The sequence below is a fragment of the Canis lupus genome, chromosome 4 (genome assembly GCF_048164855.1).
Source record: "Canis lupus baileyi chromosome 4, mCanLup2.hap1, whole genome shotgun sequence".
Taxonomy (NCBI): Eukaryota; Metazoa; Chordata; class Mammalia; order Carnivora; family Canidae; genus Canis; species Canis lupus.
In genome coordinates this window covers 81,868,807-81,878,976 of record NC_132841.1, presented here as the reverse complement: position 1 = coordinate 81,878,976, position 10,170 = coordinate 81,868,807, and the positions used below count along the sequence as shown (strand labels likewise).

At 34.4% G+C, this 10,170-nt stretch overlaps 1 protein-coding gene across 2 annotated transcripts in view; it reads right to left on the bottom strand.

Moving 5' to 3' along the window:
* Positions 1 to 975: 975 nt before the first annotated feature.
* Positions 976 to 10,170, bottom strand: part of LOC140632723 (cadherin-10) — a 174,254-nt gene continuing 165,059 nt past the window's right edge. The window contains exons 11-12 of one of the 2 annotated variants that reach the window (XM_072825024.1): positions 4,680 to 4,931; positions 976 to 2,047 (exon numbers count right to left, since the gene is read on the bottom strand). In XM_072825024.1, coding sequence (XP_072681125.1) covers positions 1,563 to 2,047; positions 4,680 to 4,931 — 737 coding nt within the window. In that variant the 3' untranslated portion in view covers positions 976 to 1,562. Of the gene's footprint in view, positions 2,054 to 4,679; positions 4,932 to 10,170 lie in introns of both variants that reach the window. The other variant, XM_072825023.1, reaches the window with a different exon arrangement.

Sequence of the window (10,170 nt, the reverse complement as noted above, 5' to 3'; positions counted from 1 at the left end):
TTGTTTTTCTTTTATAATTATATTACCATGCAAACTAAAATGTCTGTAGTCAGAAAAATGTGTGCCTTTTCACCCTGGAACTTGGAGGTGGGGGGATTCATTCAAGAAGACTGAAATAAATAAATCTGCATTAAAGATATGTCAATATTGTACGCTCACTCTAAAAGCATAGCATTTTCATTAATTTGAAAGCACATAAATCTTTGGTATTGTTTATGATATACTCAGCAGGGAATGCAACTTCCTAGCGTAGGCCCTACAGAGCATTCCATTTATAAATAAATCATATTTGGAGCTTGAGAAACAAGAGATCAGTTGGTGCAGTTGGCCTCTGTGAATCTCAGGAACTCCAGATAATTAACTGCCAGTACTTTTTTTTTTTTTCCCCCTTTCTACTGAATCATTCATTGACAGAAAACCAGACTTAATTACAAGTAAATATGTAATGCACTTTTGAAAACTTGACATAATCACAATGCTGTGCCTTAATGGAATATTCAGCATTATTATTGTCATTACTAGGCATTTTTGAAGTCATCATGAGAGGTAAGTATATTTTCCATTACAGGATTATTTCAGTCTGAAATCTGTCTGAACTATTATTACCTATAACCCTCAGTAGCACTAATGTCATACAAAAATAAGAAAATGTTATATTCTTTCAGATACTACTTAAGTGAATATGAACAAAACGAAATTACCGTATTGCTGATATGTTGGGATAATTAGCATAAGGATGGCCATGTTTTAAATTGGCTCAATTGATAATTTTTAAGTGCTCTCTATATGACCATTACTTTTAATATGACAGGTTTTTCACATATCAGAAAACAAAAACTCACTGAAAAAGAAATTCTTACCTAAATCACCATAATGATTTTGTACCCTTACCTGCATTCAACATCATTTTGTACCAAGATAGTGCAGGGAGAAACTGTTTCTTCCTAGGGAAAAAAAATGAAGCTGGAGACAAGGTAGTTGTAAAAACTTGTTTATTTTTTTTAAAAATAAATACAAAAATATAAATATAAAACATTAGCAGATAGAATTTGATGAAATGAAATTGCACAAACGTTTGTATATACCAGGTTGCAAATCACACCTACTGACACCACATATACGTTTTGTTTTTGTTTTCTTTTTAACTTAATGTACAGAACAGGATATGCCTTAAAATTCTTTTTTTTTTTTTTTTTTCTTCTTCACCTTTTTAAAAAGCTTCATTGGCAGGGGGCAGGATGTGTATCTAAACAGAAGCGGCTTGTGTGTGAGGTGGCTCAAGGGAGAACTATCCTGTTCGTGTTTCTGAGATCATCTTTTATTTCTAAGATGGACAACACTGAATTTCCATAGCTTTGGCTCTTGGAAGTGATTAAAGAAAATTTCGTAGACAATTCCGTGGAGACATCCTACAAGGAGGGGGAAAAAATAAAGAAAAAGATCAAGGTCATGAATGAACAGATGAAGAAGTCCATGGGACCAAAAAAAAAAAAAAAAAAAATCGTGTGCTGAGTGGCAGGAAGCTTCTGCGGACTGTGAGCTAGTGGCCGGCCGCGCCCAGGTCAGGAGTCCCGGTCGCTGTCCCCGCCGCCGTACATCTCCGCCAGCTTGTGGAACCGCGGGCCCCACTCGCGCAGGTAGTCGTAGTTCTGGTCGCTGTCCGTGGTGCTGGACTCCAGCGAGCTCAGCGAGTCGGCCAGCGAGTCGGTGCCCTCGTAGGCGTAGGTGGCCAGCGAGTCGTAGGGCGGCGCCGTGGGGTCCAGGTCGTGCTCCTTGAGCCTCTCGTGGATGAAATCCCGCACGTCCGTGTTGTCGGGAGCCGTGGGAGTCCTCCGAGGGATAAACAACGTCTCGGGAATAATATCCCGCCGGAGCTTCTTCTCCTCCACAGCCGCGGGGTTGCGCAGGGTGCCGATGTCGAAGGCCTGGGTGTCCTCCTCCCCGCCGCCCTCGTCGTTATAGCTCACGATGTTGTCCCTGATGTCCTCTTTGGACAAGATCAGCGGCTCTTTCTTCCGCTGTCTTTTCAGGGCTGCAAACAGTACGACTATAACTTGAAAAAATAAGAAAAAAAAAAAAAGAAAAAAGAAAAAAGAAAGAAAAGAAAGAAAGAAAGAAAGAAAGAAAGAAAGAAAGAAAGAAAGAAAGAAAGAAAGAAAGAGAAAAAAGAAAAAGAAAAAGAAAAAGAAGAAAGATAAAAAAAGAAAGAAAAAAGAGAAAGAAAGAAAGAAAGAAAGAAAAGAAAGAAAGAAAGAAAAAAGAAAAGAAAAAAGAAAGAAAGAAAGAAAGAAAGAGAAAGAAAGAAAGAAAGAAAGAAAGAAAGAAAGAAAGAAAGAAAGAAAAAAAAAAAAAGGAAATTCATTAGCAGTGCACCTACAACACCAGAGAGATGAGGAGTGGAAGTGCAGGAGAGGAATGCAAGGGTTTCTGATTTATGTCTATGACCATCTGGGGGTATTTCTCAAATACAGTGAGACATTTTGTCTATTTTTCTTTTTTTTTTTTTTTTTTTTTCTAAGAACTGTTTAAACTTAGCTCCTGGTCGTGCAGACATTATTTATACTTTGCATTGAAGGGGGACATAAGGTGTTGCATGGAAAATAGACGCAAATTGAATTCGGCTTCAAGTAAAACAATTCGGGAGGACAAAAATAGGCCCGTATTTTGCACATCTTCAACACGCTATTTAAAAGAGGGCATTCTTGACAGGATATACTGTTGGTTTGGATTAAATGGCCTCGCTGATGGATTCACATAGTTGTTTTTGTTTTCTTGTATTGTTAAAAGAAGGGAGGGGAGGGTGACTTTCTGATTACAAACTCTTAGTTTAGCAATCTTTGAGGTTTTACATGGAAATATATATCACAATGAGACCAAAAAGAAAGTTGTCGGATCTCATGGTGACAAAGTGTGAATTTCAATTTCCACATTGAATTACCTATAGAAAGAATGAATGAACTTAGCTCGATCCATCTCAAACAACTGTAGATCCACGAATAGAAATGTGTATCATCCAGAAAGGACATTTCCCAACTTCCCTGAGAAGGTATCAATATTAATAATAATATAGTGACTTTACTAATCATGATGGTGATAGCATAAAAGATAGGAGAATGTTAATATCAAATTCCCCCTTGGCTGTATTAGTTTCCCAGTCCTCATTCACTATCCCCAAACATTTTGGACATGATCCTTGAAAATTATGATTTGGGGAAACAGATGTGCATTTGATTAAACAAGGAAAGAGACAGAAAATATTTTACAGCAGGTATATATATGATAAAATGCCTATATTTATTTAGCTTTTTTTTTAGAAGAAACATTTAAAGGGTATGCGATTTATTATCATTATGAACTGAATGTGTCCTCTTAAAATTCAGGTTAAAGCCTAAATCCCCAAAGTGATGGTATTTGGAAGTGGGGTATAATTAAGTCATAGGGTGGAGCCCTCATGAATTGGATTAGTGTTTTTTATGAAAAGAAACCAGGAAGAGGACTGGAGTCGTCCATGTGGGGATACAACATAGGCAGCCATCCTGAAACTAGGAATACGTCCTCACCAAATTTGGAATCTGTCAGTGCCTTGATTTTAGACTTTCCAGCTTCCAAAATTATGAGAAATACATTTCTGTGGCTTAAGCCATCCAGTCTATGGCATAGTTACAGCAGCGTGAACTACGAGAATTATATTAGTATGTGAAGGGCTCTTAACTTTTGTTTTCCCTTTTACTAACAGGACAGTCAGGCTATCTGCCTTCAACCTTGTGTAAAAGGGCAAACAAGAGACTTTTTTTAATTCAACAAAAAAATAAGATTTTAATCCATTGGTAAGTATTCTTGACCTTCAAAGTGGCTAAAAAAGAAATAGGCTACCACGAAGAGAGGAAAAAAAAAAGCTTATTAAAGCCTTTGAGAAAATATGACATTTTATTTTGCTTAAGTTTGTATTTTCATGCACACACATAAATTTGTGATGTAAAGATTCTAAACCTTAGATTGTTTATTGTCAGCTAAGTGTTCTTACCCAGTAAAAAATGTTCTAATAATGAGGATAATGAAACCTACTATGATTGACTCCAAAATCCAAGTTCATTTTACTGCTTCTTCAAATGTCAGATACAATGTTTTTTGATTAGGGTCATAGGAATATGCACAATAGTTTTAAGATAATGCAACAGGGGAGTAAACTTAATCTGAGTTTTCATTCAAAAGCAGTTAAAAAGCAATTTGCTCTAGGTTATAAAATCAAGTGTTATTGTTGTAGGGAAAAGTAAACCAGGTAAAGGGCCATTTTAACATTATTTCATTGGGAGGGTAAGATACTGAGTGCTTTATCCAGCCACCATAAGATTAAAAACCTAGAAATAAACTTTAGATTTACTGAAAAACTATAACTGATAGCAAAATACTTTGCCTTGGATGAGCCACTAAGCAATTGTGCAACTGTGGAAAACATTTTGGCTATCTCTAACTTTCAGTCTTATTATTTAAAAAAAGGTAATAACTGTGTGATCATATAAAATATTTTAATATAAACAATATCTCATCATTAACTCACGTCTATCTTAAATGTTGAAGTCAACATGAGAGAAGGTATTTGAAAAATAGAATTTCTTATTTAAAAATACACTAACATAAGGAATCTAGGAAATAATCACATTTTCCTTAAAGTTTCTTACCTAGCAGAATGATGATGCAGAGGAGAATGGCGATGAGGGCCCCCGTGCTGAGGCCAGCAGGGAGCAGCAGGGCTTCCGCGCTGCAGGACTGCATGTTGCCTTGGCTGTCACAAGCACACACTCGGATGGTCAGCGTGCCTGTGCTGCTCTGAATTGGGTAATCATTGTCTGATATCACCACAGGCAAGAGATAGGTACTTATTTCATGTCTATTGAATCCATTTTTTCTGGTTAAAATTCTGGCAGTATTATCTAAAATAAATTTTAAAATATTACCGATGGCTTGGGACAAGAAAGTTCTCTCATCCTGATCTCCACGCTTTGACATACAAGTAAAGAATTATTTATGTAAAATACAAAATTAATACCGATTTTCCTATAGGATGCACACAATAAGATAAGAATCCACTGAAATAAGATAAATGAAATAGTTTGAGGAGTCTAAGACTGTCACTGCTTATTTACTAGATTTCCAACTTGTTCACAGATAAAGCTTTTGAAATGGTGGATTTTATATGTGAACATTTTCTGAAGACCACAAGGATAGTAGCATATTCTCAGAGTTTTCAGAAACCATAAATATGCATATCAAGAAAAAAATTCTAGTAAATGTTTTTGTTTATATATGCATGTATGTTTATGCATGCCACATACACATAAAAGACACATTAATCCAATATTCATGAAGAAAAATATGAAAGAATAAATTTTATGTATAGTTTCACCTTTAAAATCAATAATGCCCTCAAAACCCATCAAGAATCGCAATATATGAACAATGGTGAACAAGTTATTTATTTATTTATTTATTTATTTATTTATTTATTTATTTATTCATCTATTTATTTATTTATTATTTATTTTATTTAAAAGATTTTATTTATTTATTTCAAAGAGAGTGTGAGCAGGGGGAGGGGCACAGGAAAGGGAGAGAGAGAGAATCCCAAGCATACTCCACATTGAGCACAGAGCTCAATGCAGGACTTGATCCCATGACTCTGAGATCATGACTTTGAGCTGAAATCAAAAGTGGGATGTGAAAACAAGACACTCAGGTGCCCCCAGCAAGTTAGTTAATGTTTCTGAACTTTGATTTCCATCCATTAGAATGAATACAATATATAGCTCAAAGTATTAGGAGAATAAACTGATGTAGAGTACCTCATAAATGCACAGATATAAGGATTTAATAAACATAAGCATCCTACTACCTAGTATATCACTATAGATATTTTCTTTCTTTGATAACTCACCCAGTATCCTTAAATGGAGGTTGTGTAGTTAATTAAAAAAAAAAAAAAAGATTTCATCTAGTGCTCTATAATCAATATTTTTTAAAAAATCAATATGCACTTGGATGATAAAATCCTAAGCTGTTTTCCAATGCACTTAGTCTTCTTATGCCAATCCCGTAAGCCTATTTAAAATGCTAATGTAGGAATGGGAGTGAATTGGGTAATGGCTACATCAAATGGGGCAGGAGAAAATAAAGGGTGACAATTTCTTGCAGATATAGTAGTTGAATATAAAGCAGTCATTTCCTAAATTATTAGTAAGATGTTATTTCTGCTACATCAGTTAATTATGCTAGGATTAGCCTAATTAAGCTGGGAAAGAAGATTAGCAAAATAGAGGATGTACATAAGCAAATTTAAAAAATAAACTAATCCTGATAATTTTGCAGATTTGACTTCTCTTTCAAAAAGTATTACAATAATTCTTCCATTTTCAAATCTACACTAAAATGAATATTTATATGCATATAGGCATATACTTTTTATTTTTTTATTTTCATTTAAATTTTAGTTCATTAGCATAGACTATAATGTTAATTTCAGGTCTAGAATTTAGTAATTCATCACTTCCTTACAACACGTGGTGTGCATCACAAGTACCTTTCTTAATCCTCATCACCTATTTCACCCACCCACTCATCTACCTCCCCTCTGATAATCATCAGTTTGTTCTCTATAGGTAAGAGTTTATTCCTGGGTTTGCCTCTCTCTCTCTTTTTCCCTTTGCTCCTTTGTTTTTTTTAAATTTCACATATGAGGGAAATCACATGGTATTTGTCTTTCTCTGACTGACTTATTTAGCTTAGCATAATACTCTGTAGCTCTACCCATGTCATTGCAAATGGCAAAATTTCATTTCTTTTTTGGTAGCTGAGTAATATTCCACTTTATAGATAGATATAGATATAGATATAGATATAGATATAGATATAGATAGATATAGATGATATAGATATAGATAGATATGCATAGATATATATCACTTCTTTTTTATCCATTCATCAGTTGATGGACACTAGGGCTGTTTCCATAATTTGGCTATTGTAGAGAATGCTGCTATAAATATCAGGGAGCATCACTTTGAATTAGTATTTCTGTATTCTTTGGGTAGATACCTAGTAGTGCAATTTCTAAATCATAGGATACTTCTATTCTTTAACACTTTGAAGAACCTTCATACTGTTTTCCAGAGTGGCTGCACCAGTTTGCATTCCCACCAACAGTGCAAGAGAGTTCCCATTTCTCCACATCTTCATCAATACTCATTCATGATAAAAACCCTCCACAAAGTAGGTTTAGAGGAAACATACCTCAACTTAATAGAGACCGTATCTGAAAAACCCACAACTAATATCATCTTCAATGGGGAGAACTGACAGCTTTTCCTCTATGATCAGGAACAAGACAGGGATGTCCTCAGTCACCACTGTTATTTAACATAGTACCAGAAGTCTTAGCCACAGTAATCAGACAACAACAACAAAAAAATAAAAGACATCTAAATCGGCAAGGAAAAAGTAAAATTTTCACTATTTGCAGATGACACGATACTCTTTGGAAATCTCAAGACTACCAAAAACTTGTAGAGCTGATAAAGGTATTTAGTGAAGTTGCAGGACACAAAATCAGTGTACAGACATCTGTTGCATTTCTATATACCAATAATGAAAGAGAAATTAAGGAATCAATCCTCCCAAATCATAAGATACCTAGGAATAAACCTAATCGAAGAGATGAAAGACCTGTACTCTGAAAAGTATAAAACATTGAATGAAAGAAATTGAAGATGACACAAAGATATGGAAAGGCACTCCATGCTCTTGGATTGGAAGAACCATCGTTGTTAAATCTAGTACCCAAAACAATCTGCACATTTAAAACAATACCTATCAAAATTTTTTTCCACAACTAGAACAATCCTAATTATTGGATTGGTATGGAACCACAACAGACTCTATAAATTATAAATTTATAAATTTATCTAACAGATAAAGCAACCTTGAAAGAGCAAAGCAAAGCTGGAGTCATCACAATTCTGGACTTCAACTTATATTACAAAACTGTAGTTCATCAAAATAGTATGGTACTGGCACAAAATAGACACATAGATCAATAGAACAGAACAGAGAACCCAGGATTGAGCCCCACAACTCTATGGTTGACAAATGTTCAACAGAGCAGTAAAAAGTATCCAACAGGAAAAAGACAAGTCTTGTCAACAAGTGGTGTTGGGACAACTGGACAGCAACATTCAAAAGAACAAAACTGGACTGCTTTCTTACACCAAGCACAAAAATAAATTCAAAGTGGATTTAAGACCTAAATGACCTAAATGTAAGACCTAAAAACCTTCAAAATCCTAGAAGTGAACACAGATAGTAACCTCTTTGACACTGGTCATAGTAACTCTTTCTAGATATGTCTCCTGAGGCCAGGGAAACAAAAGCAAAGATAAACTATTGGGACTTTGTCAAAGTTAAAAGCTTCTGTACAATGAGGGGAAACAGTCAACAAAACTAAAAAGCAATCTATGGAACGGGGAAAGATAATTGCGAATGACATATCTGATAAAGGGTTAATATCAAAAATATGTAAAGAACTTATAAAACTCCACACCAAAGAAACAGATAACCTCCCCCAAAAAACAAAACAATACTGCAAATAATCCGATAAAAAATGGGCAGAAGATAAGAATAGACATTTTTCCAAAAAAAAAAACATACAAAAAAAAAATAAAAACAAAAAACAAAAAAAAAAAACCATACAGATGGCCAACAGACACGTGAAAAGGTGCTCAAGCTCACTGATCATCAGGGAAATATAAATCTAAATGAGATATCAAAAAAAATAAAAAATAAAAAATAAATGAGATATCACCTCACACCTGTCAGAATGACTAAAATCAACAACAGGTGTTGGCATATGGGTATATTTAGAATCTTTTTTTTTTCATTTAGAATCTTCTTGCCTTATTCTTTTTTAACTTTTCAAAAGGTTCTAAGTCTTAATTTTGCCTACAACACTTTTAATATATTGAAGAATAAAATGAAGTTTTACCCTAAACTTCAGGAATGAAAGAAATTCCAATCATTTTATTAAATATTCCAGAAAGTCATCATATAATTATGCTTTTGATCTATAAGTTAGGGAAAAGTGTGGGAATCTTAAGAATTATAAGCTCCAAGTGTGGTATCACAGAAGCAGAAAATTATTTTTTTTTAAATTGTTACCATAAAATTGAAGTTTGCTGAGATGAAGATATAGATAAATACAAGGGTATTTACTCAAGAAGAGCAATAAGGTGATGTCTAGATCATTGGGATTTCTTTCCAAATGCACCCAATAACAAAATAGTGAGTTTATGCAGGAGTGGGTCATATATGCCATCTGACTTTAATGGTATTCTATATGGCGACATGTTCAGATTAATATTCATATGGCTTCAACTCTTGCTTTGAGTAACTCATAGAAGATCAAGAACTTTTCTGAATATAGGAAGATGGCACCACTTGTCAAAAATTAATTAAGATTAGCTTTGAGGTGTTTACCTAAATGGGAAATGCTGTGATAAGACTACTTCAAGTCTCTATTACCTTTTACAACTGTGAGGCGGTTTGTTGGGATCCACAGCTCGGTTTAATAGAAACATAAAACAAATTAAAATACACTTAGAAAGAGGTGTAATATTGACCATTCAGAACTTGGGATGTCCAAACTAAGTTCTGTATTTAGGATCCCAGATTCAGCAAATAAAATGATGGGTGTTGTTTTCCTGATATTCTTGTGAAACTGGACATCTTGTATCCTATCTGCCAATTCTATGCTAATTTCTCCCATCATGATTATCTTAGATGTTCAGAGGGATGGAAAACAGACATTTCAGACAGTATGATTTGGTAAACAAATGTTACCAGTGGATGCCTTCTCTTCCACTGTTTTGTGCAGTTTCTGAGATATCAAATACTTCAAATAACAATTGGGTTAATGTAAAACTATCCATTATCTGAACCTTCTTTCTGATATTTTGAAGGTGACTTAGAGGCCATAGAGCGATCTGGCTCTGCCAGCATATACACATTGTTATGAAAGTATTATAAATATGCCAATGTAGCTATTAAATTTAAGAATAACTATATCTACACTGACTCTAAGACAAGTATGCCTTTTTAAGGAAGATCAGCTGATATAATTAATTT